The 27142-nt window shown below is 43.2% G+C and overlaps 1 protein-coding gene across 4 annotated transcripts; it reads left to right on the top strand.

The window, feature by feature from the left end:
- The first annotated feature begins 8871 nt into the window (after window positions 1-8871).
- Window positions 8872-26893, top strand: LOC136992631 (sentrin-specific protease 2-like). Of its 4 annotated transcripts, XM_067302109.1 has the most exons (16): window positions 8872-9196; window positions 10900-11033; window positions 12066-12141; window positions 12696-12774; window positions 13696-13840; window positions 14677-14780; window positions 16884-16981; window positions 18205-18262; window positions 19993-20056; window positions 20756-20905; window positions 22290-22421; window positions 22798-23001; window positions 23112-23191; window positions 24769-24853; window positions 25621-25716; window positions 26270-26893. In XM_067302109.1, exons 1-16 carry the CDS (start codon window positions 9040-9042, stop codon window positions 26330-26332), a joined length of 1725 nt encoding a protein of 574 aa, XP_067158210.1. In that variant the 5' UTR covers window positions 8872-9039; the 3' UTR covers window positions 26333-26893. The 4 variants fall into 4 exon arrangements, 3 of the variants coding, with proteins under 3 accessions (XP_067158210.1, XP_067158212.1, XP_067158211.1); XR_010885065.1 differs by lacking the exons at window positions 25621-25716; window positions 26270-26893 and adding an exon at window positions 23921-24067 and having other exon boundaries at window positions 24769-24847; XM_067302111.1 differs by lacking the exon at window positions 22798-23001.
- The last annotated feature ends 249 nt before the right edge of the window (window positions 26894-27142 follow it).

Genomic DNA, 27142 nt, shown 5'->3' on the forward strand with positions numbered 1-27142 from the left:
AAACAGCCCCCCGCCTCCCAGTCCCCATCGCCCTTGCGGCCCAAGCAGAACAGGTCCCAGCACCGTGCCTGCAACAGAGGCAGGGTGAGCTGGGCGGCCGTGTGAAACCACCTGGTACCGTCACGGCAGCCCATGCTGGGAACTACCCCCACCCTGCGCTGGGCTCAGCTTGTACCCACGCAAGGAACTTGAAAGAAAGCAACGGATAGCAAGCTCAGGCTCTTGTTAGCTGGATATATTTCTTTTTTTTTTTTTTCTTTTTTTTTTTTTCGGTGGTGGTGGTTTTTCACAGAACACTGTTTGCAGTAGAGAAAAAAACTGGCATTGCAGTCTGTCGTTACAACGTTGGTATGGTCACGTAACCCAGGACGCGTTTGGCCTTCAGCACAGAAACCTCGACCGGCACGTGCCACAGCAGGGCTCAGGTGGTCTGCTCCGGTCCGCAGTTGGTTTTCGTTGTTTTTGTTGTTCTTTTTCTTTTTTACCTTTTACGTATGTGAATTTTTCTTTTCTTTTTTTAAACATTTCTCAAGCTTTCTCCGAAGGAATGGCCACTGGCTCTCAGCTAGCAGAAGGAGACTACAGAAGAGCTCTTGGACACGTGGGATGGTTTCCTTCTCCCGCCTCGCAGCTGACTTGGTCTAGATAGTTTTCCAACTCGTTTTTATTAAAAAAATAAAAAAATGCTGCAACTATCAGTTTTACAAGGCATACAAAATCTCTAAAAGGGAAACACAAGCGCAAGGTGCTGAGGTACGAAAACCTGAGGTAGTTTTTGTGTGTGTATGTGTGTGGGTTTTTCTTCTTTCTTTTAAAAAATTTTTGCTAGTTTTTCAAGCCCTGGGCCAGCAACCTCTTGTAAATGTGTTACTCCCTCCCCTTTCCCCCTTCTCTCTCCCCAACATTTAAAAAGGGATCCTTCCCGAAATGCCAAGTCCCTAGGGGCAGCCCCTCGGCCAGGCAAGGCAGGGGCCCTCCCGGGTTACCTGGTTTGGGGGGGGGACAAGGACACCGTTTTTTTTTTTCAGGTTGGTTTGTGTGTGTTTGCTGTTTTTTTTGCAAAAAAATGCTGGCTAAGTACCATGGGGTCGGGCTGGTGATAACCAAAGGAGAAGTTGTGGCTGAGCGGGTCTGTCGTTTGCTTTCTGCAGGGCGGTAGTGAGAGCACTGCTTTGTCTGGTGGGGAGGGAGAGAGACAGACAGACAGACAGACAGAGCGGGGGAACGGAGCAGATGCAAAACCCAGTTTGGACTCTGTGAAGCTAAGAGGAAAGGGCATGGGAAAAAGAGGGAAAGAGAGAGAGAGAGAGATTCCTCTTAAAAGAGACGGTATCCCTTCTGTTGGCTTATACAGGCAATCCCCACAGCGCACTGAGGGTGTTGCTCTTCTCAAAGCCCTTAAGAAATTGCCACTTTTAAACGCTCACTCAATCTTTTTTTTCTGCTGGCAATCCTAAATCTCTGGTGTACTGTGCATCAGAGAACCAATGGACCAGCTTCTTTCCTTAAAAGTCTAGAAAAGCCTGCTTTTTTTTCTAAAAACAAACACCCCCCTCCCCCAAGATCCCAACCACCCCCCCCCTTTGAAATTAAAAAAAATATTTAAAAAATCTTTAAAAAATTAAAAATCGGCGTTAGTTTTAGTTATTGATATATTAATTCTAAAATATATTAACGCTGCGAATGCTGCAGGGGGCACTGCAGCCCCCGTGCTGTAAAATCTCCTCCTCTAGTTCCGTGCACGCAGGTACAAAGAGCAGTTCCAAAAAGTTGTCAAGGAATTGGTTTTAGAGGAGAGAAAAACGAAGAAAAAAAAAAAGGATCTCTGCCTATGTTAGTCCAACTAAAGGGATAGTGTCGGTAGTAAATAGAGTAAGGTGACAGCTGGGGGATTGACAGAGTCTGCAGCGCCCTCGGGCAAGCAGCCCAGCGCTGAGGCATCTTCAGTGTGAATGGGTGGGAAAACCCTCCCTTTCCCCGGCCGCCGTCCATCCGTCCGTCCTCTGCAGGGCCCCAGCCACAGGCAGACTTTCGTGCCTCAGGACGGTCTTTGGTTTGCTCCCCTGATCGGCTGTTGTGTCAGGCATGGGCAGGGTTACATTCATTGGGTGTTGCGGGCTGGCCCAGCGGGAGCCTCACTTGCTGTGCTGCGAGGCCGGGGCTCCCTGAGCGTGTTTCTGCTCCTGCTGCTTCACCTGCTGTACGATCTCCCTGATCTTGCGCTGCGCGGTCTGCAGACAAAGCGAGAGCTGGGCATCAGGGCGGCAGAAGAAGGAAGAGCCTGGCGAGCGGCATCGCGAGCTCGCCCGGCACGGCGGTGGCCGCCACGGCCGCCTGGCCCCGCTGCCCGCCCCGGCCACAACCGAATATCCCTCGGCTCCTTGGCCGCTGAGCTCTTTTAGTTAAAAATGGGACAGGACGATGATTTGGCATCGCTGTAGCTGGCGTGAAATGCTAAAGAAGGAGCAGCCATGCTCCTAGGTGACTGCGGCCCAGGTTGCCTGCTCGTGCCTGGCTGGGGAGCAGGGCCGAGTTACAGGCGACCACAGATGGACACGTGCTCTTCCAGGACAACTGCCAGATGGGAAGGGGGGGGGTAAAAGCCAAAGCAATGCACATTTCCACATTGCTGCCGCACAGAGCGCGCCCATGTTGCACTCGGCGAAGGCTCCCGCGCTTACGGCCTGCGTGTGTGGCTGCATGTTTGCATTGCGATGTAAAAACAAGGTGAATCCTGAAATAGGTGCTCTCTTCCTGACTTACTCTGGTGGGAACAGGCTCGGCGTGCCTCTGTGAAGGGTAGGCAACCTCATTTACAAGCATTTCATTGCAATTCATGTATTTAGCCTGTCCTTTTCACAGCCACAGATTCCAAGAGTGAATTTCTTTTTTCGGGTGATACTGTCCTATCTGAACAGTTACTCGCATGTGAAGGCAGGTGAGCAGGGTGCGGGTTCTGCACTAAGGTGGGATTCGTCTCCTCTAACATCGTATGCCTATGGTATAGGTGTCTCCGTGGGAGCGCAGTCTGCTGGGCTCCCTTGCCAGCACTGGAATTTCGGATACAATCCCTAGGAACAGGCATGGGCTTGGTGGAGAGATGATTTACACCCTGGGTGCCACAATGTGGGGTGTTTAAGATGATTTGTAGGTGTATATTTTTAGTTAGATTAATGCTACCTTTACGCTTAGTGCCAGTACACCTGGGGAGAGCTGCTGAAATACCTCTAACGCCTCCAGGAAGCGAGGGACCCATCAAAAACAGAGATGCTCATGTACAAACAAGGATGCTCGCACAGAGCTATGTTTGGTGCCTGCTGGCAAGACTGACAGGTTTCCTTTAGGGATCCAACTAGCTAGGAATATGAAGAAAGACATTTCAAAACCTTACCTGACTGGCAAAGAAATGCCCAATTGTGGAAGAATGGTTAAGTGAAAAGGGGCATGATCTCTTAGAAGTGAGCAATCCTGTCTTCACGATGGAGGGAGGATCCCACGGCTATGTGAACTGTCCTTGAACATTCCTAGACCATTACAAAAGGGGAAGGCAAGTAGTGGTAAACAAGTCAAGGAGGGGGCCGACAAGCCCCTCCACGTGAACAGCAACTTTGCACCAATCACGTATTCGCTTTAGGCACGTGAACAGAGACTGTAAACCAATCATACAGCTGTTGCTAGCACATGCTCTATCGCCTGTCTATATATACTCTGTGTAAGCTCTAATAAAGGGAGAACGACCATACTCATATTGAGACTCATCGTTACTCCGGGTCCGTCCCCCCACTCCGACATCTGGTAGCAGAGGATGGTTTACTTCCGTGACTACCGACATCTGGTAGCAGAGGATGGTTGATTTCCGATAAGAGCTCCGAGACTGCGGTAAGCAGCAAGAGGACGGGAGTGGGGATTGAACGGCTGAGAGGAGTGCTGGTTGTACGCCGCTAGCCAACCAGACACTGAGGCCTCGGGGTCGCACCCCGCCTCTCAGGGAGCAGCATGGAGGCTGATGCTGCCGCCACCTTGCTCGCCGGGATACTCTCTAAGAGAGGGATTGACGCCCCGGCGAAGCAGTTGCATCGGTTGATCAAGCTAGGGCAACAGTGGGGACATTTCCCTGGTATTCATATGCTATTTTCTGTATCGGAATGGCGAGATTTCGGAGAGACAATGTGGCAGAAGACGATTGAGGGAGGTGAGAAGGAGGAAAAGGCAATAAAAGCTGTTTGCGCACTTTGGAACACCGTACTAGAGACTTTAACGGCAGTGTGCCGGTCCGTCGGGGAGGCACTGCAAAGGGTGCAGGAGAACTCTGAGGGGGAGGCATCGACAGTGCCGTCACCCGCTGCGTTCCAGAAAGCGGAAGTTTCCTCGGAGCCGGCCGGCCCGAGCTCTGAGGCAAACGCGGAAGTGCACCCGGAGGAGGTTCAAAGAGGGGCGGTGGCCACGCCCCTTGCTGACCTCATAGACTTGGGCGGGAAGGAGTGCCGACCCCCTCCTAGTGCTCCTCCCCCGCCGCTGCCTAGCAACAGTCGCCTGTACCCACCGTTGCCGCTGCCTACGCCACCTCAGCGGCCGCCTCTACCCTCCTTCAACGAGACCACCCGCTCACGCCAGACTCCATCAGAGTACCCCCCCACTGCTTTCGTCCAGCGAGTCTTTGGGGGACAACACGCCTGACACCAGAAATAAAGTACCGCCGTCACCAGAAGAAACCGTAAGAGTGCTACAGGAGCTATCGGAATGCCTGAAAAAAGTGGAGCTGCAGGCGCAAGAGAAAGAGGGAGGAAGGAGTACCTCCCTGCTTAATAAATCCCCTCGCCGGACTTCCGAGGGAGTCCCGCTGGGGTGGTATTATCAAGGACGCTATAATAGAAGGACAATGGAAGCCTGTTGCGGGGTCCGAGGGCCCCACAGCACTGGCGTTCCCCGTGCTACAACAGAATGGTCAGGGGAAATGGGAACCACATGATTGGAAAATTTTACAACAAGCCGCCAAGGGTTGGGAGCCCTTGGAGCTGAGGCAAAAGGGGGGCACCCAATTTGGAACAATGGTACCAAAAAAAAAAAAAAAAAAAAGGCCTTGCCGCCAGACGTCTTTTTGATATGTGGTGACAGGGCCTGGCAGGGAATTCCAAAAAACGTAATGGGTGGTCCATGTTATCTTGGCAAATTGACACTGCTGGCACCCGACAAAAATTGGTGGAGAAATATAACGGGGCATAGGACCGCCATCCGCAGTAAACGGGCGGCCATAGGGCTCTCACCAAATTGTAATGATAAGGTTACCCTACGCAGTCCTACTGAAAGAGTGTTTTTGTCCTTCTTCGTGCCTGGGGCAGCAGCAGGCAACGCCTTAAACCAAATAGGACGCTTGGCTTGCTGGGCAGAGAAGCAAGCTAACGTCACTACTGAGGTAATAGAGAGCCTATTAGAGGACCAAGGTAGCCTGCGACATGCTATTCTGCAAAATAGGGCTGCAATTGATTTTTTGTTATTAGCTCAAGGTCACGGTTGTGAGGATTTTGAAGGTATGTGCTGCATGAATTTGTCTGATCATAGTGAATCCATTCACAAACAATTGCAATGGTTGAAGGAGCACGCAAGTAAAATCCGTCAGAACCATGGGCTGTTAGGCGAATGGTTAACTAACCTGTTTGGAAATCTACCACAGTGGCTAATAGGGTTGCTTACTGAAGGCTCACGCATCTTAATGATCCTTGTAGTTATAGGTTTGTGTTTATGTGTAGTATTAAGCTGTATTAAGAAAGCTCTGCTGAAAGTAGTGAACCAAGCCTGGATTGCTCAAAAACAAGAAGGGGGAATAGTGGAAGAATGGTTAAGTGAAAAGGGGCATGATCTCTTAGAAGTGAGCAATCCTGTCTTCACGATGGAGGGAGGATCCCACGGCTATGTGAACTGTCCTTGGACATTCCTAGACCATTACAAAAGGGGAAGGCAAGTAGTGGTAAACAAGTCAAGGAGGGGGCCGACAAGCCCCTCCACGTGAACAGCAACTTTGCACCAATCACGTGTTCGCTTTAGGCGCGTGAACAGAGACTGTAAACCAATCATACAGCTATTGCTAGCACATGCTCTATCGCCTGTCTATATATACTCTGTGTAAGCTCTAATAAAGGGAGAACGACCATACTCATATTGAGACTCATCGTTACTCCGGGTCCGTCCCCCCACTCCGACATCTGGTAGCAGAGGATGGTTTACTTCCGTGACTACCGACACCCAATGATTTTAACGATGACCTCCTCATTCTCATCTGGGGTTTGGTCTCGTGACACAACGACTTCTGCACTAGTTAAATTCTGCAGTTCGTTCACCTGAACCAAAAGGAAGATTCCTCATTTTTGTGCAGCTGTTCTTGGAAGAGCTAAAATCCATTTTCTGTGCCTTTCCATCCTTGACCCTAGCTGTGCTGCAGCACCAGGCATCCCCCCTCCCTCCTCAGCTCCCGCCACTGGCTGCTGAGGGTCTGACTCTGCCCCACCTCAGGGACCATCGAACATTGGCTAGTTCAGTGCAACGCAAGGCAGCTTAATGGTGGTAACATCTCTCGGTGGGTGTGCAAAGTTGTTTCTGGCAATGCCTGTAAACACCTCCCACCATCACCCTCCTCCAAAGAAGAGCCCGAAAGCCCATTTTGGGCAGTTCTCCAATGCCAGTTTGAAGCAGTCCTATGGTGGGACGGGGAAGGCTTGGGCCCAACACCGCTTTGTTGGGCCCTTGAGACCAGAAACAAAGCTTCTGCCTCCTGCTTGGTTTGGATGCTGGATGTTTCCACTGAGTCCATTAGCGAATTCACCCCCTTGTTCACCTTCTGTCATTGTAGTGGGGATATGAACACAAGAAAAGGGGTGGGGATTTGGAGCGTGTGTGTTTAGATGGAGCAAAAGGGGTAGAGGGGACAGTGTATATGTATCCAGGGATTTATTGGATGAGGGAAAGGCATGGCAGGGGATATAAATATGGGGATCATAGTATGGTTTGTATATGTATACAGAGTGGAAGGAAAGGCGATGGTGTCACAGGTGTCAACCGTTGGTGTTGCCAAGTGACCTGGAACCTTTGCCTAACATTCTGAGCTGCTAGTGGCTGATAGCTGAGGCATCTCTGTGTCTGCCAGCTCTGTCTCCCTGAAAGGAGCGAGTGTACTGACTGCGTGCTACGGTTTGCTGAGCACAGTCGCCTTCTCCATGAGGAACCGTTGCTCCAGGAGGTTCTTGAGGCTATGCTTAATATTATATAATAATAATATAATATAATATAATATAATATAATATTATATATATTATTTCATTTCATAGTTTGACCAGGAGCCTCTGTTCGCTAACTGATCATTGGAAATGATGATGTTAAGCAGGTGGGATGAAATGCAAATGAAACTGTGTTAGGTGGCTTCAGAAGCTGTCCTGCTGCCGAAAATAAGTTTTCAAACATTGCTAACTGAGAGCACATTAGCTACTATTGTAGAGCACCACTGAAGTGCAATATTCAATTTTCTTTCATTAACCCATGAAAATTTGAATTTACTTACAGCTTTAAGCTATAAACCTTAACAAACTGTTCTCTGTGCTGTTGCGGGGCAGGGAAGGGGGGTTTGAAAAGAAGAGGGCCTGAGCTTACATGCATATATGTAGCGTTATTGCACTTTTCTAATACCTTATTTTTTTTCCTGTGGCTGCTGAGGGGGAAAGTAAAATGATGGCTGCAAATGGGTGCTGTCTCCTCTAGAACAAGGAGAAGGACGTGAACATATCCTTGCATGGAGAGCAGTTTCAAATGACTCGTGTTTTCTGGTCTATTTTTTCAGCTTGTTTCAAATATTACTCGACACCAGTGTCCTTATTACTGTCTCCCAGGCCCTTGGTAAAACCTAAATTGTAATGACAGGGCATAACCTCCTCCCAGGAGGTGTGCACGCATTCATATTGGAGTCACAGGTAGCTAAGCATAGATTCGTTTTTTTTTTTTTTTTTCCCTAGCTTCTGTCTTTTGCCTATCTGTGTTCCCTAGGAGGCCATGCCTACTTTAGAAAAATCAAGGACTTCCTCATTTATTTCTTAATTACTGAGAAATAATTCATCTTGCCCTGTGATCAAGCTAATTCTAAACACCCAAGTGTTTGATAAAGTAAAAAAGGACAAAACAATGCTCTCACAGATGTTTAGTGCTCTGCTAAAACTGGAGAAAGATGCAGTTCTATTCAAGAACAGTTATTGCTAGCACAGGCAGGTATTTAAACTGTACCTACCTCAGAATGTAGCATTGAGAAGGATGAATTATACTTTAGCTCTGCTGCAAGACTAATGCTGGAAAGTTTTCATTGAAGACCAGCTCAGAATGAAACTTAGCTCTTGCTAAAAAATTGAGCAGGAGGACACAGATGTGTTTTATCCTCTTCGGTTTTATCTTCTGAAATATCAGACTTGCATTTAACACCTCCCCCCCAGTATTTTCTGCCTACCTTTATTAGCCTATCAATAGCAAATGTCATCTGTGTTATATGAAAGGTGCAGTTAAGGATATCAGCTATGTTTGAAGAACTTTTTGTGCACCCGATACAAAAGGAAGATAGTCCATTAGTGGTGGTACCAGCTTGTGTTTGGGAGCATAACAGTTTAAAAGGAAACATTTTGTTGTCCTTAGACTTTTCTTTTTTTGCAGCTCACTTAATGTAGTGATATATATGTTTACATATGACCTTAGATGGCTTGGTAGTCTTTAGTATGCCCCTTTTCTAAGGATAAACTTTACATCTTAAGCTCAGTAGTATTTTTGTTCCTAGTAACAAAAATAAAACATTGGATGATGATGTAAGGAGACGTTAATGGAACATGTGAGAAAGAGGCTGAAGATGCTCTAGTGGGAGAAGTAGCTGCCTGTGAGTGGTCTGTTGCCTGAGAGAGATGTGTGGTATATTGATGAGAGATGCTGCAGCAGTGGCAGTAACTGCAGTTGAAGAGACCTTCATGTGTTTCTGTCTGACATGATCCCAGAGGTGGTTGGAGGGGACAACTTTGGGACATGAAAGCTAATTTTGAACGTTTGGGCCCTGTGAAGGGAACTCAGTCTCTTAGAAGCTTGTCTGTGGTTGCAAAACACTGTTCTGCATGTTCTTTCCTCAGCGTTCAGTCACCTGTGGAAGATCCTGACCAGACTCCAGCCAAAAAGCGAAAATCAGGTATTACACATTATAGAAGTAATTAATATGTCTTTTTCTTAGGTTTCATGCATCTTGGAAAACTCTGGCTTTTGTACTTAATCACTGTTATTGAAATCGACTTTCCAAGCCGTTCCTTTCTCCTTGTGATCATCTCTGTAGCAGGGGCCTGAGGGTGCGTCATGGGGCCTAGCCCTAAATGTGGTGTTATCTGTGTTGACTGAGTACGGCAGGGTACAATACTTCCACAGCCGTTAGGAGATATCCCAGATCAGTAGAGCGTTGTGGACTGCATTTGGTGGTTTCTGGCTATGCATGCGTGCGTACGTTTGAGCAGCAGAGAGCATTTTTAGAGCAAAGTTGTGTGCTCCCTATCTGTATTCATGATGCTATACCTCTGTTAGTTCAAAATACCTCTATCTTTTGTATTTTGAGAAACCATTTTGAATCTGGGATATTAAGGAAAGTTCTTTTAAACTGATGGCAGGCAGAGAAAAATGATGTTTCTGATTGTAGCCAGCTAGTGAGTTTTAGAAAAAACTTCTGAACTGAAAACAGAAGACACTAGTCTGAGTTCAGTCTGAGTCTGAAAAGTTTGGCATGTGAATTTGGAAAAGGTAGGAGAGCTGCGTAAAGGGTGGAGATGCAGCAGGGGTTAGGCGTAGGAGAAAACAGCAGCGGCCGAGAGTGATGGAGTGGTATTGCTGCTCTCCTCAGTGAGACTTTGTGATACCCCCTCTGCAAAGTGATTACAGTGTTCAGGAGGAAAACTGTGCAGCCGCCTGCAGCCATGTTAGTACCTCTAGATACCAGCCACATTGGTCACGATTTGAGATGGAATATTCCCCTTGACAGTGTTTACTGAAAGAGAGGGAGAAAGCGATGCTCTTTAGGCTTTGGGACTTTTACTAGCACAAGTTCCAAGAGGAGAGTTTCTCAGTTACTGCTTGTCAAAGGATGCTGCCTCTCATTTAATGGTAGAGACTGCTGAACTGTAAATGCACTTTTCAGACTTCAGAGCGTAAAACAGTTGAGAATATGTCAAACTGATGTCTCGCTCCTCCTTTTAGCAGCATGACCAACCCTCAGTAGGAACAATTTGCGAGTCTTAGTAAGTAGGCCGAATCTGCTTCTAGGAACCTGGTACCACCTATGCCCTCGTCTACTTCGATGTCATTCTCTTAACTTCAAACAAATGCTGTTGTGTAATATCATTTAATCTCTAACACAGTCCTTCATTAGACAATCTTGGCTTGCTAACGTTTGGAAATACTGTCTGAGGGGTTGCATGTTTCTGCTTTTTGAATGCTGAAAAGAAAAGGCTTGGGTAGCTTTGGTTTCTAGACCTTAGTGAACGGCTTTTCTCAATTAGTCAAGAGCAACACGTAGCAAACTGTAGGAGCACAGGCGTGTATGGAGGGGGTGAAGAATAGAAATTGTACCATGTGCTGCTTTTCTAGAAACACTGAATGTTCCCAAAAGCAGGGTGTCCTTAAAAATCTGGCTGCAGGCTCCTAGGTTAGTCTTTGAGCCCCGGTTCTGAAGACCTGCTAGGTGAGCTGGCTGGTCCAAAACTCACCACCAGCTGCTGTTGACAGTAAGGTGTGTAACTTAATCCTACCTGGAGCACTAGAACGCATTTTAAGGAGGTGGATTTCTATTTATATTAAAGCTGTAATCCCCTTTTTAATCACGTTCTTGTATGGCCTTTCTTGGTTTTCTAGATTATGCCGTCCGTAAGCCTAAAGAGAGAGTTGAAAAAGTTCCTGCTGTGGTGAAGTTTCCAGCCAAGGCAGCAGATAAACACCGGAAGGCTTCGGTCAGCAATGCAGCTCCAAGCGCAGAGTCTGCAGAAGAGGTTAGCAAGGTTTTTGAAAATAGGTAGTTATGATATTGAGTGAATGCATGCAAGATGAGCTGCTTTCCCTAGTGCATCTTGAAGTTGGACGTGTTCTAAGGCTGCACAGCGCTAGGTTCTTCTTTTCCATTTATAACAGGCAGCTCTTGTGTGCTGGGTTTGCATCATTCAAGTTTCAATACTCTACTCTAGCACTTGTAATTCAGGAGCTAAACGTTTGCTGTCTTCCAGATGCTTTACAGTAGTTCAAGTTTATAGCCTTAGTGTGTTTGCAGGCATTGCGTGGTTTTTTTTCAAGCTCGTAGTTAAAGAGTCAAGATATATTACCTTGCAAAGAAAAACTGCATGCTTTCCTCTGGAAAACCTCTTTCTGATAGGTGCATTATCTACCAGTCCATGAGTAGATTCCTGTAGGACTTTGGTTCTGTGAAAGTGGTTCTTGAACTGCTTGATTTTATAGTTTGGTTTCAAAGGTGCATTGTTATTTATTGCCCCACTAGGATAAGAAGAATAAGAAACTGTCACATTCTAACGATTGGCTCTTGAGGGAGTCTCTAACTGTTTTATTTGTACAAAATTTATTTTTCAAGGACTAATCTATCATACTTCAGAATGTTTAGGCACTGACAGTGATATAACTTAGTGATAGGCTCACATTGTTTTAATGTACTTGAGATTTGTTCAATTTTTCTCTGAAGAATGACATGCAGTTTTAACACACTAAACTTTCATGATCCAGAAGTTTTCAGTTAGAATAAAATACTGCATAGAACTGGATATAAAACGGTTTTAAGTGAAAATCCCTTCTGTAATGTGTACAAAATCACTGCATACATGAGATACTATATTAAAAAATTGAAGTGTACTTGTCAGAGGACCTGTAGAGATCTGCATTCTGCTGTGATCTGAATCAGTAAATTATAGTCTCTGAATCATAATACACCTGACCTTAAATTTCAGGAGGATTATGTGTTTGCTTGGATTTGCGTTCATGCTATACTCACACAGTTACCTTTTCTGTTTTTACTCAAGACTCAGTCCACTGCTTCTGACAATTTGTCTAATAGACCAGCAGGTTGTGCACAAGATTTAGAAATGCTACAAGTTGGTAAGGCTGACATCAAGTTATTTACTTGCTCCTTTTTTACCCTACCTTGTGTATCGTGTGACACCACCCTGAGGTTTATGTACTGGTTTTGCGGTACTAACATTGGTAGATGCAATAGCAGGTAAAATCTAGGAGTGCTTTAGCACGAAGTCTGTTTTCTTTCCTGCATCTTTGCATTGCTTCTGATTTTTGGGCCAGACATTTGTCTTGTCATCTCAGTATTAAGTGCAAGAGCTGTGTCGGATGCTGTCCTGCAGTTCTGATATGTCTGCTGCTGGCTTGCCTGAAGTAAATTGCATTAATTTCAGATCGTAGATTCTGATAATCCTTTTTTATTTCAAGTTGAGGCTGACAGTAGTTTGTGTCCACAAATTTCTTTAGCTGCCAGCGTGAAAACCTGAAATTACTGTAAACATAGTAACCTAGTGCAAATAGTATTATGATGTAACAGAGAAAATGAAAAGAACTCATTTTTGGTGAAGCTCTTCGTTGTAAATTCATAAAACTTTAGTTTCCTTTTGTATTTACTGGTGGCTCGTGCTCTTCTTTTATAGACAAAATGCCTTGTGGAAGCAATACTCGCTTGAATAAAGCAGCATTGTCCCTTTCTCATAAGACAATCCCTTGCTTGAGGTAAAAATCCTTTGGTTTTCTTTGACTTCTCTGAAAAGTTTGTTGTCTTTCACTTTTGTTCTCGAACTTTCTGTGTGTTGCATGACATTTATATCTGTCCACCTACCTTTTTCCACGGTGTTCTGGAACTCCTTCAAGCTGCAATGCTACAAGGAGGTCTCCAGCTACTTTATTTCCAACAAAGTTTAAACTTTTTGTTTAAATCCAGATTAATGGTCTGTGGTAGGTGAAAGTGTGGAACTTGAAAAGAAGAGGTTGGGACCAGGGAAACTTGTCAGAAGCTTCTAAATAGTCTGACAGGAAAAAATAAGTTGCTGCTAAGTGCATGATGTTGAGCATAAAATAGTTCGTGATTTAATAAGAGAGGTGATCTTGACTTTGCATTTGTTTCTGCTTATTGTTTGGGTGACGCTGAAGCATTGCTTGTACGCTTACCTCAGAGTTAGAAATAGTTGGAAGAGGGAAGGAATGGGTCAGGATGTGATTTCACACATTTACTGTTTGCCTCCCGGTCTCAAAATTAGATTGGTAGTCTTGTGTGTGTCCCAGCTTGGGATTACCATGACGAGAAAAGCAGCAGCTATGCTTCAGCGTGCTGGCTTTTAGAACACCTGAAGTTCTGATGACATGAATAACACACCTGCATGGATCTTTGATCTTCTGTAATGACTCAGGGCATGGACTGCTGTGGAAATGACCCTGAGAGTAGCAGTTTGCTTGGAGAATTTTTCCTGTGCAGAACTTCTCATGCTTTCCCACTGAGTATTTGATGATAGCAAGTCTTACCTGAAAGTCACAAACATCTCATGTCTGTCTCCATCATAATCAATGTGCATGCTTTACAAAGTGGTCGTTGGTGCAACTTGAATTGGGAGATGCTTACTTGAATGTTATTATTTCTTTTGCCATTGGTATTTTTAGCGCAAGCAGGAATGGCAAACACCGGATCAAACCAACTCTAGAAGACGCCTTAACGCTGAGGCCACCCATTAGGGAGCACACTATGCTAGAATCCACAACATCAGAATCTGGCAAAACGGGGAGGCCTTTTTGTACGGCTGAAGAGGTAAGCTTGATGAGAAAGGTGTCTTTTGAAATCGAGTAACTTAATAGTTGCAACAGAACTGTATCTTCGCTGAAGTGAATTTTGTAACATTCAGTGCAATGGATATAGCGAATGAAATTGAAGGGACGCTTCTGAAAGTCAGTGTATAATGTTTTATTTGCCGTTGTGTGCATCAGATCTTGAAATAGAGCAGTCCTTGGGTTGCCAAAAGACTGAATTTTAACCCGTTCTTGTGGAAGTGATGTGCTGGGGGAGGAACCCTAGGCAGTTTCACTTAGCAGTTAAACTGTACTGCCTTGTCCCTGAGTATATTTTTGTTGCAGGGTTGACTAGAATTCTTGTTTCAGTATTTTGTCCTTAACCTAACTCAAGTGCTGTCTTTACGTAGCAACCTTAAATGGATGGTGCAGGTAAAAATGGCACAATTGCTGATGGTACTTAGTTGAAGGACTGAGAAGCCCTGCCCTGTCCTTTCCTCCCAGTATCTGAAGCAACTGTTGGAAAATATTTGATAAACCTAGCTTATATTGAAGAAGTATTGGAGGAACTGTGGAATATGGTTAAGATATCACCTTGGGGACTCACAGCAACGTGGTAGTTGTGTGTATTGACAGGAGTGCGTGCTAACCAGAATTATTATGCAAGAAGTGCAGACCACACCTAAAGAGGAATGAGGGTGTGGGAATTCCTGCTAAAATAAAACTGGAGACTGCCAGGATTCTGGGAACACCTGTGCAGTCTGTACCAATTTTCTATTACAAGTATTGTGCTGCTTCATATGCAGTGGTTATAATGTGTGTTTTTGTTTTGTTTTGTTTTTTCCCCCCTTCTGCTAGGATGTCCAGAGAGGTGAAAAGGAGAAATGCAAAGGACTCTTGAAACTAGTAAAGGAAAAGTATCCTAGAAGCTGCCCAATTCCTCAATCTACAAACTTCTGCAAGTAATTATAGAAAAAAGAACGCTAACTTTTTAGTAGCAACTTTGTAGCTGCTATAAATGGGAAGGGGGAGGGAATTCATCTTTTGCAGTCTCAGGATTCTGGATAGTGTCCCAGAGCAGGTGTTGGGGCAAACTGTTTTGTAATATGCCACAGTGTTGCTTAAGGTTAGAAGTATTTTATGGCCTTTAAAACAAAACAATAAAAAAAAAAAAACCTTCCCTCCCGGCCCCCAAGCTGAAGCATGAATATTCTAAGAAGGTATATTCTAAAGGTGAAGATTTGTTAGTTGGTATGAGTGTATTTCTGGTTCCGATACTCCTTTATTGTATCTGCACTAAGACAGTATCTAGTTTAGGTAAGCGTTCCTAGTAGCGTACGTTCTTTTTAATGGTGCTGCAGTCAGTGCCCTGGATTTTTATACTAGAAGTTATCTTCCTCTCATTTGGAATTGTTGAGTTTTTTCTTGGTCAGGAGTCCTGTTTTATTTGAGAATGTGAAGCTTAACTTAAACCCAGGAAATGCCAGATTTCTGTCCCTGCATCCCCCCCTACCCTGCAAGTCCTTCTCAGGCACTTGAGTAGGAAGGTCTCTTTTTGCAGTACACAAAATGCCATCGCTGTCCTGCATGTAGAATCCCAGGGCTTGAAGCAGCCAAAAAAGGAATCTTGTGGGTACTTCTGATTCTTATATACCAGTTATAAGTATATTGGTATCTTTATAGCTGTGTCAGTGTCAGGACGCTAAATTAACTATGCCAGTGTGTGTAAAAATAAATAAATAAATAAATAATAGTAATAATAAAAACACCTCTCTTGGTGGAATAGTTATATTTCAAAGCTGTGCAGAAGGGGGACTAGTTGTTGTAAAATGCTGATGCCAAGATAGTGCTAAATTCCAGCATGCCTTTCTACATAGTAAGATGGTAGAAAATGCCGTCCCTTCTTGTAGTTTCTCTTAAATGCTCCAAGACCTGGATTGTTCCCATAAGCTCAGAAAAAGCCCAAATCTCCATTTGGTGGTTCACAGCTAGAAAACATGTAAACGCGTGACTTCAGATCAAAACAGCACAGCACATTTAAACATTCTGGTGATTGAAAATGATGTGGAAAACAGTGTTTCAAATCATTCTTGGTGCACCTGCATTAGCATTTTAGGGCGGATCAAGACCCGGTTTCTGGCATCTGATATCTCAATCATCGACTTCTGTGCTTTGGTTCATATCGCAGAGCATTCTTGGAGCATGTGAAATAGGTTTCTTTCAGATGAAGCTAAACCAGAAGGGGTTCTTATTGAGTGCATCTAATGCACTCCAACTGTGAGTAGGCATTTAGTCCCTGAAGTCCTCGTAGAGCTAGGCTCAAGTAAAACATCCCTGAAATGTGTATGTTGTGGACATTGTGTTCTCAATGTCAACTGTTTCCCTTGCAGATCCATTCCTTTTGAGCCGTACTGCTTTCTAAAGTAGACGTAGCCATAGCAGATAGTTCCTGTCATTGTCAGTTGCAGTTAAAAGGTTCCAGGGGAGGCCACTGAATGGGATCAGAAGTCGTGCGTGATCTTCATACATGTAGACTGAAGAGAAGTATTTAAGATTTCATCAAGGACTGTTGTAATGAATGCTGTCTTGTCCCATAAAATAAAATGGCCTCTTCAGGGCAACTCAGATGTTTGTAGGATGTGTAAAGTATACTTTCTTTAAAAAAAAAAAAAAAAAAAGGCTGGTGAAGAAGTAAAGGAAGCAAATTTCATGACTTGTCTCTTTTAAAATTCTGAAAAGATAGATAGAAAATTTGACTCCTGTATCTTCAGCATGTGTGATTTGAAAGTAACCAGGTTTTTGACTGTAAACTGCCTGTTAACAGAATGCCTTTTGCATTTTGTGATGAAACCAGTGTGGGAGATGCACGTTTCTGTTAATGGACTGAACAACCTAATTTTATTTTACAAGCTTCTATTTCTTTAACTTATAGTCTCCAACTCTGTAGTGTAGACAATCATGTAGAAATAAACTGTATCCTTTTTAGTGTATTGGTATGCACCGATAGCAAACACCGTATGTATAGAAATTCTTATTTTTCTCTTGTGTTTCTTGCTGCATCAAAGTGCTCAAGCCTCCTCGAAGGAACCAGTGACGTCTGCAAGTCGTCTGGAAGAACAAAGGCGTGGAGAAGACATCTACCAGTGTATGACACTAAAAACCAGTGAGTATCCCTGTGATTCATATCTGTTCCATTTCGTAGGTAGACTTAATCAAGCAGGGCATTTCCTTAAGTCTTGAAGGTAGTCTATACTAAAAAGATTTGTTGGTACTACTGTATTGTCAAGCTGTGTCCCTTTATAAGGAACCCTAGGTGGGTTAGAGCATTTATGCTGGTATAGCTTATGTCAGTTCTTAAAACGAAACAAGCTCTTTCTGGAAGGAAAGAAAAAAATACACACACACACACACACACACACACACACACACTTACTAGCTGAAGTGGCTTTGTAAGTCTTTTGTTGGCGTGAGAAGGTTTGTTAAAATTGCGCCTGAGAGCCAATACCGTGTTAATGATGGTGTAGACATAACTCTACACTTGCACAGTAGTAAACTTTTTAGTATCCGGCTGTTTGCGGTAGTAGAGTATAATAAATTAATTGTGCACCCTTAGGTGCCTTTTATTTAGCTTAGAGATGGGATTATATGTTACTCTTTAATCCCTTTTTAATGCTGTAGTTGACCATTCTCCTGGTAGCAGAGCTTCCAGACCAAACACGCTAATTACATCTTTTCTGGATGGGCACAATACCATTGTTTATATAAAGTTAGTTTCTTTTACATATCTTCTCTAGCATACTGAAGATATATAACTACTTACGGTGACCTTAGTTGTCTCCTGCAGAGTGGGCTGGTTAGACTGGTTTGCTGATAAACTATTTTCTTTTGTACCCAGCACTGTTATAATGTCATGTGTTCATGTATACACATTTAATACTGTCCCAATCAGGGTTTTTTTCCTATTATTTGTTACTTAATAGTTCATCAGTTCTTTGTACATATCTGTGACTTTATTACACAATTGTATGGGTTTGGAAATTATCTCTGAGTTGGTACTAAAATTTGGGGAAAGCTTGCTTTGTGGTGCAAAGTGACAGTCTACGCTTCTGAGCTGGGGGCTGTGTGCAGTTATTGTAAAAATCACTAAATTTTTTTCAAGTATGCAGTCTAGGCTTTAAAACTTAGTACATTTCCTGCTTCAGTTCTCATAAACTTGCACATGACATTCAAGAGGTGTGTTTGCCAGAGTTCAAACTTTCTAACCATCCGGTCATTATTAGAAGTTTTTTGTGTTATCACCCATAAACTGAGAACCATGTATGTCTCCTTGCAATTAAAAATAGCCTTTTTGTTTCTCTGCTAATGCTTTCCCATCTTTCTGTGCAGGTATCAAATGTGCTGATGCTTGTGGCCCACAGTGGTTGCAGAAAAATGATATGATCAGGTACATTAAGCATGGCTTTTAATCATGGTTCTTGCTTCTTTTGGCTCTGTGTGTGTGTGTGTTTCTGCCTCGAGTAGTGTCCAGAAGGAAAAAAATTGTATTTCCTGTCTCAGGGTTGTGGAACAGGAGGAGCTACCTTGTGAGTCTGGAATTGTTCACAAGCCAGTTGCATCGCAAGTGCAGCTCCCATGCTAAGCCCATCTGTTTGACCAACAGGGCCTGTGCTGGTGTGGAGTTTGCTGATTATGCCAAGTCCTTTGCTAGGGGAAGAGAGTCAGCAGAGGATGGAAGTGGTGGCATTGCCAAGCTGTCCTTGCATTTGCAGGGAATGTAGCCATCTTCATCCCTTGCAGGTGTCTTTCTGCCTAACCATTACCAAGTCGACTTTTCCCTTCTTTCACTTTGAAGCTAGTATCCTAAGCATCAGGATGAGGAACCTTGTAAAGCCTAGTGGGACTGAGGCAGTTTCTGTAACTTACAGGATGCTTTGGGTTTGAATATGAGACTGAAAAGGAAGCGTGCAGTTGGGTTGTCTGTTTGAGAGAGACTTTGAGTGAACTCCTTTGCATTAGTCATCTGAGCAGGAGGCAGTATGAGTTCAGTTGGCTTTGTGTTGTTGCAGGAAAACTGGTTTTGGCTGCAGTAAGTACAGTCACTGGGAGAGATTTTCTATGGCAGTCTGATCTACACATCTTTTTGCAGTGACCGTTCCTTAAACAAAAAGGGGAGAAAGTGGAGGTGGGAACAGAGAGACTTAGCTGTGGCAGTCCTGCTTTTTCTGGCTGATTCTGGCCCTATTATTCTCCCTGCTTTAAAAGCTAGCGCTACATTCAGCTGTGCAGCACTGTTCCTGTGCTCAAACTGTCAGCAGTTCCTCTAAACTCAAGGGAGAGAAGGAAACAAAATAACTGAGAATATGATGGGTTCAAGTAAAAGGAACATTTTCTTGCCTTTTTTGCAGATTTAGCTACTAACTGAAGTCATTCGGCAAGGCTTGCGATATCTACTCTTACCATGCTGGATTGAATGCCTTTAAAGCACAATGAGTGTGGGATACCATGAGAGTCTGTTGTAGGCCTTCCCCCTGGAAAGGGGGAATCTTCGAGGACAATGCAAATGCTTGTTTTTGGAGGAAAAGGGACCTGTAAACGGACAACTTTAATGTCTGTGTATTTGCTTGCTCTTCAGAGTCCGCGTTGTTTTAATGATAATCCTTTCCAAATGGGGATAGTCACTCTCTTGACTAGCCTATAAAAGGCAAGTAAACATCTTCTAGCTGTCCATTTTTAACTGAATGTGCTGGTCTTAGTTTCAGTAAGCTAACTATACTTGGATGCAAGTACAGTTGCAAATACTTATGTTATACCTTGCAGTATAACGCCTGGCTTGCAGTATTTCTCACCAGTATATCCCAAAGCACGTTATAGAGGTGGTGTTGGTTGCTTCCTTGTTTTCCAAATAATGAAACTGATAGAGAAACAAAAGGAATCTTGCATATACTGATGGGAAAAAAGTTGGAAAGGCTCCCAGCTCTTTCTTCTATCCTACTTTTGCTGCTCCAAAAGAATGGTGCTGGAAGTTGAGATAATGTCTTCTCTTGTTCATGTGTGCCACTGAGGTTATAGTCAGATTCAGCTCTGCAAAAAGCATTTCTTAACCAGAAGATGGGTTCTGCAGAATTAAATGCGACAACACTGGAAACAACTCCTTTCTTTCTTTCCTTCTCTCAGGTACTACACAGCGGCAGAAAATTCTCATGAACAGGGAAGACCAGTGAAACAGGCCAGTGCAGGGGTAAGCTTGTGTTATTTAGTAGTTCATTGTTTATAAAATATGACTGAGTGTTTTCGATCATGAATTTCTGCACTCTATCCTTACATATGTTGCTAGGTAAGTTATGTACTTATTCCAGTGTTTTTTTCCCCAGGGAAGGGGGGAGGATTATTCAGTGAATAGTGCTTTCACAAAAAATTAATGGCAGCAGGAAACTTATTTCTGAACTATTATGAGCGCACTGCACTATACTGTTTTTGTTTTTTCCTCTTTTCTTTTGGGTAAAACTTCAAAGCCTGTAGTGCACAAGCTTAGCTGACCTGCAGTACTAGTCTACATCATCTTTAGCCTCCTCTTGTTTTGAGAGATAGGAGGTACATCTCTGACTTTCATCTCTGATCAGGATTGAAATCAGAAATAAAAGTTTATCCATGGAAATAAGAAAGATTAATCTCAGTCTCAACTTGATACTTACATAGGGAGGCTTTCTGAGCTTCTTAATGTTAGTTCAAATCAAACCAACCTTCTGGCTGTCTTGACTCTATTAAATTTTGGATGTAGTTTCAATGTAGTATCAGTAAAACTAACTTTGGAGTTTGCTGTTTGGAAGCATGTAAAAAATATCCTTCCATTTTTATACATGAGCAAGACATTCTGCATTATTCCCAAGCCAAGCAAATCTGTATTTGTTTGCTAGCTTGATGTCCTTTTGTCTAACAGAGACAGCGTGGGGCTGAAATCTCAGAAGAAGTGTCGTTTAGATTACGTCTGGCTCCTGTTTTGTCCAGAAAGTCATCTGCCCTTGATGTGGAAGAGAAGAAATTCCCAAGCTCAGAAAAAAGAGTAGAAGGTCTTTCTCCACTCACAGAGGTACCATAGTTCTGTTTGCTCAAAGCAGAGAGCTTTGAAACAGCCATGAGTGACTCTATCTGTTACCGGTGGTTCTTAAGGCTTTTTGAAGTCTTAAGGGCTTGTATTTAACCTGTTACTAAGTTTCTGTAGCCGTGACTTCATAATGCCAGGGTCAGCAATAAAGCTGGTTTTAAAGGCTTAGTATGGTCCACAACTCCTTAAGTTATGCTAACATAAGGGTTTGTGGGACTTCTGTGAGCAGGCCAGCAACAGGTCCAGGTTTAAAAACAGTCTACCAAGGACCATATTTAACACACATTTGTTTGCTTGACTAGTCCATGCTGTTTTACTGTCTTTGCCTCTTAACCTGTCCTGCCATGCAAATAGGTCCTGAAGAGTAAGCTTTGCTGATCCACAACGTTGCATTACTTATGGGGAACCTGAGCATCTTGCACATGTCCTCAGGATCTCAGTCACACGTGCACTGGCCATGGTTGCACTGTGTATAACAGGGATCATAGGAGTTAACTTACTAACTATATCCAACAGGGCTTGGAAGTTCTAGTTCCCTTCCTCGTATGAACTTAGGCTGCTTTTATTCTTTGGAGTCACAGTCCTGCTGATCTAACTGAGCTCTTCCTTTTTGGCCCGTTGACAACTGACATGCAAGGGACTAGCAAATCACGGTTTTACCAAAGTCTGCAAAGTAATGCTTCAATACAAGGGGAAAAAAAGGTGTTTTTCTCATTTTGCTATCTCAGATTCAGTCAAGGAGATGCTATTGCAGATCGGAGTATTTTATACTAACAGGCCCAGTGATTTATTTGCATTCCCTACGCAAACTTAGATGCAGGCATCCATGTTGCAACCAGTCAGATGCACAACGCAGACTTCTAATTGCATGACTCTGGTGTAGTCACCTTGGTTTCCCTTTTTGCTGTCGCTTCCATTCCCTTTGAAGCTCACCACCTTCAGGTTTTTTCAGGCTCCTGTCTTACCTGCTTTGGTGTGGAGAATGCCTGTTGTGGTTGGCATAAGCATCAGTGTTGCAAGGGCTCCAGCTTTATGTGAGAGAAGAGGTGTTTGCTGTATTTCTGCTCATTCTTCAGCTGCTTTATTGTGCTTGCTGCTCTGCATGTTTTATATCAGCTTCCGTTGTGAAAGCAAATTGAAACAACCTGAGCTTCAAAGCTAGGACTCTGAAACAACTGCCATTCATAACTCAGTAAAAAGCTGACAAAGCCACTAATCCTCTGATCTGAAACACTGTTGCTGTTTCCAAGCTCCAGGGTTATTCTGTCACCTGAACCTAACTTGACAGGCTTTAACAGGCTTGAATTTGAATGCTGTCTACAGGTTAGCATGCTCAGAACCTTTCTGAGCCATTTGCCATTTGTTTCAGGCCATGGAGAGAGAGGTCACTGCTGCATTTAATGAAGGTGAGCCCAATGAGACCATGAGCAGTGCCTTCAAACTAAAGGTCACCCGTGAGGACATCCACACACTAAGGAACCTTCACTGGCTAAATGATGAGGTAAAACTTGTTGCAACACAGAGGTTTTCTAGTTCAGTATATATTTTAAAATACACCTTGAGTGTCTATAAGTTTTCTTTTCATTCTGCACATCCCAGAAGTATCTGTAGGGTTGCGATTTTTAGGCCTTTAAGAACCCCATATTACTGGAAGCACCTTTATTTCTTCTACTGCATAGCTCTTAGAATTTAATCAAATTTTTGTCTAGGTTAGTTGGAGTGGGTGAGAGGTGCTTATATCAAGCTGCAAAAGTAACCTAAGTGCAAATGTCTCAGCTGCATACTTAATGGTGGGCAGCAGATAAGCGCTGCTGTATTTTTTCATTTGGTGAGCCAGTGTCCTGTTTTTCATGTAAAGTTTGCTCTTTATTATACAGATCATTAATTTCTACATGAATCTTCTGGTGGAAAGAAATAAGAAAGAAAGATATCCAGCGCTTTATGCTTTTAGTACTTTCTTCTATCCCAAGCTAATTTCTGGGGGCTACAAAGCAGTAAAAAGATGGACCAGAGGTGTGGATCTGTTCAAACAGGACCTCATCTTAGTGCCCATTCACTTAAGAGTGCACTGGGCACTAGCGGTGAGTCAAATTGGCTTTTCTTTAGAACTGGATGAGGAGAAAAAACAAGCAAGAAATGTCACTTAGCACAAGTTTGTGCTGTGTCTAACTTAATCATGTTCTAATAACAGGTTATAGATGTCAGAAGGAAGAGCATCAAATACTTCGACTCGGTGGGACAAAAGGGTGACAAGATTTGTGAAACTTTGATGTAAGTAGCTGCTTGGTCACTGCTTAGGTTTTGAACCATGAGAAATGTTTTGTTTGTTTGTTTTCTTAGATTTCTCCCTTTAACACGTGACTAGATGTTCTTGCTTTTCTCATAGATACAAACCAGAAATCTTTCTGATTCACTTGCTACAAGTTGTATATGAATTGTAACATCAGTTACTTATCTAGTCTTGCCCTTCTCTCCAGGCTCTCAGATGTCTGGATTCTGCCAACTTCACAATATATTCGCAGCCAAAGCTTCACTGCCAGAAGTATAATAGGCCTGTGGCACAAATAAACTAACTTTGTTAGCAGTCAGTGAAGGTGGGCTGTTGACTAGGGGGAAGAATTTCAGGGAAATGTTTCAAAATACAGCCTGACTGGCAGAGGAAATGTGATGTATGTGATGTCTATGGAAGGCATTGCATTCTTGCAAGAGTGTTTCAGTTCTTTCATGCACCCCACTCTTTAAGACCTTTCAAATTACTATAGCTCAGTAATGTTAGCATCCTATGGCATAACCACTCCTTTTTATGATGAGCTATGCAACTCTTTATTGCTTAGCTCTTCCTTTCTCTTCTTGCCTTGAGACAATTTTTTTTTTCCTCACGCTTCTTATGTTCATCCTTTTTACTGTAGTGAGCTTGTAACGTCCTTCTCCTCAGTTCTTCTGTGCCTCCACGCTTCTGGTTTGATGTTTTAAACAAAACCACCCTCTGGCTTACTCCAGCAGACTACCCTCGTGCTGTTACTGTGTGTCATTCAGACTTCTGAGATTCCAGTTCAAGATAGATGTCTTGTAGGAAACATTTCTAGATGTATCGGCTGGCATAACATGAATCTCAAACATTGTGGACACAGTTTTTTGTATGTATAGGTTTGTATGTACAGATTTTTTACCATTATAACTGTGTGTAAGCCAGCATCCCTAGATGTGTCTGCCACCAATGCAGAAGTAGTAAAAACCCTTAGTCCAACAACTTTATAGACCAAGCACATAAGAGTAGCCCCACTGGATCAACCCAAATGTTGTTTTAGCCCAGTACCGTCTTGGACGGCAGTTAACAGCAGATGCCTGGGAAAGCGTTTAAGAATAGGGCTGCATAATGATTTTTTCCTCAGCGTATTCTTCCAGCAACCTGTGGCCTGGGAACTTCCTCAGCCAGAGGTGCTAGCATAACAGCCTTTGTATTTGTTCTTCCAGAAGGGCACAAGGTATGTGGGATGAAGGCACGCCATGGAAAGGCATACTGGAAGGGCTTGGTTTTTCTCTTGCCTTTCTGATAATGTTTTATTTGCTTTGCTTGATCTCTGCTGAGCAATAAGCTTATGCTTTTATGGAAGTCTCTGTTGGAATCATTGGATCTCTTTCCTGACCGACAGCCGTTAGCTCACAGCCTGTCACCGTGTATGTAAAGTTAAGATTTGGGGTTTTCCTCCAAATGCCTTGCTTCAGCTGCAGTGAATATCCTCTGACATTTTACTATCCAGCCGTTCAGTATCCTTTGATGCTTCTGCAGCTCTTTTTTGTTGGCCTAAATATGGAGGTGAAGAGTGGTTTTGTTTTGTTTCAAACAGCCGATACCTGCAAGAAGAAAGCAAGGAAAAAAGAAATCTGGAGCTGTCTCTTTCAGAGTGGATTCTTCGCAGTATGGAGTCACATGTATGTGAGCACTATTTGGATTTGAAATGTGAACTGTAACTCCTCATCATGAAGGTCCTAACATATACTAATAAGTCTAAGCCTTTAGAGAAAGCCCATAACCCTCTCTTGTTCTTAATGTACCGCCTCGGACTGCAAGTGGATCAGGAAACCGTGCTGGAATGGAATCTTAAGCAGTACCTCTCCTTGCTGGCTGAAAACTTTTTATTTTATTTTTTTAGTTAGTCATAGATTTAAAAAAACCACAGAGAACATCCCCTGCCCCATGAGGTGAATCTGGCTTTTGCCCTAGTTTCACAAGTCATATTTTGTTGGAGAATGTAAGCTCCTAAAATCAGTTTTGCATTTGGGCCTTTAATTCTTACGTGGAGTGCAAATCCTGGCATGTAACATAGCAAAGGATTGATGTTTCTCAACAAATCTAACAGTGACAGGTAGTAGCTAAAGACTCAATTTAAAGAACAAAGGCTTAGTTGCACTGAGCACTGTGCAAACCTCAAGACACCTTGCAGGAATGAAGGCTGCTATCCGCTGTTGGCCTGCCAAAAACTTGGATTTTAACATCTAAGCAAAGGAAGCAGAGGGAAGTGATGTTGTGTGGCTAATTGAGTATATTCCTTGTGTGTGCTAGGAGTGATCAATGGATAATAAAAGCAGGTTCGCAAGTGTCTGGTTAGTGTATTATCTGTATTGAGTACTGTATGCTACTTCCAAATTGCCTTTCTTTGAAGACAGAGGAAAATTCTCCCTTTTTTTGTGTTCGTTAGGAAATTCCCCAACAACTTAATGGAAGCGACTGTGGGGTTTTTATGTGCAAATATGCAGATTACATCTCCAGAGACAAACCGATCACTTTCACACAGGTGAGTGAAGCTCATAAAGCAAATTTTAGATTTCTCACACAAGTAAAAGAACTGGTGGGGAAGTTGCATAGCTGTTAACTGTGAAGTCTCAGAGGCTTCATTTTTGGTATGTAATACGAGGGCTGGAAGAGGGTAGAGTTGTATTCTGTCTTTATTTCTACTATCTGCTTCCTAGCAGAACCTGTGAAATTCCTCTTGGGCAAGGTACTGCAGATAATAGCTTTGTAACATACCTGGCCTTTGTATGTTTTGGAGAAATGTGTTCAACCCTTTGACCAGCTAAAACAGTAGTTGTTTTCAAATGCAGTGAGCTTTTATGAAAGGACTTGTAAGCTGTTAGTGAAGCAAATCTGGTTTTGTTGGGTTGTCATGTCTTGCAAACATTTAGTAGGGGGGTGGGGCAAACCAGTGCTGCATCTGAAGTGGCAGGTGTTGACTGTTCTTAAAATGAACTTTGTCGCATTAAGGAATTAACAGCTGGATGCTTATACGTATTTCTGCCTCTTTCAACTGTGACTTCATATTTAATGTTTTTGGGTTTTTTTCTTTTCAGAATAACATGCCTTACTTCCGCAGGAAGATGGTGTGGGAAATAATCCATCAGCAGCTGCTGTGAGACATGCACTATTAGAGTAACACTGTGATCACCGTGTGGTGACTAACTCTCGTTTTAATTATTTTTCTAATGCCTTATTTCAAAAGGCACACAAATTTTCCTCTTTAGGCTATAAAGTAGTGGTTAATTTTTTTTTCCAAATTTTGGAGACGGCAACTCTCTTTGAAATCAGCTAGTGCACCATAAGTGCAAGACAAAGACTGCTGTGTCCTTGCCCAAGGAATGGTTAAGAACGGATGCTATGTGAACCTCTGCTCCTACCTTGCAGCACACGTGGGCCAGATTACGGACAAATGGGACTTTTATCTCTGGTGGTAATGATTCTATTACCAAAGCTAATCTCCATAAGGACAACGTGCTTAGCTACTGTTTCCTCAAGGAGAGTTTTCTTCTGTTTCTGGAATATCCACGATCTACTTGATTCCTAAAACTGGATTTGTGATGACCATAAGAAGAAAGCATTTACAATCTTTGATTTGTAACAAATCCATAGTGAAGCCCCCATAGCTGGGGTTTGTTTTATTTTTTTGTGCGTCTCCAAGGAAATATCTAATGTGAAAAGAGAAGTATTTATTTCTTTTGTTTATTAAAATAAATATTTAACTTATATAAAAGAGCCTTATTGGAATGAAACTCTACCTGGTAAAGAAGTGGAGGGATTTTCTTAATTGAAAAAAGTTTGACACAGCAAACTGGTTTCTAGCTCATTTATAATCTACAATGAAGAAGGCTAGCCAGGATGAATATCAGAGCACAAAAGCCTCTAATCATCTGTCACAAAATCCTAACGGGGCTATCAGGATGTCATTC

The sequence above is a fragment of the Apteryx mantelli genome, chromosome 9, assembly GCF_036417845.1.
Source record: "Apteryx mantelli isolate bAptMan1 chromosome 9, bAptMan1.hap1, whole genome shotgun sequence".
Taxonomy (NCBI): Eukaryota; Metazoa; Chordata; class Aves; order Apterygiformes; family Apterygidae; genus Apteryx; species Apteryx mantelli.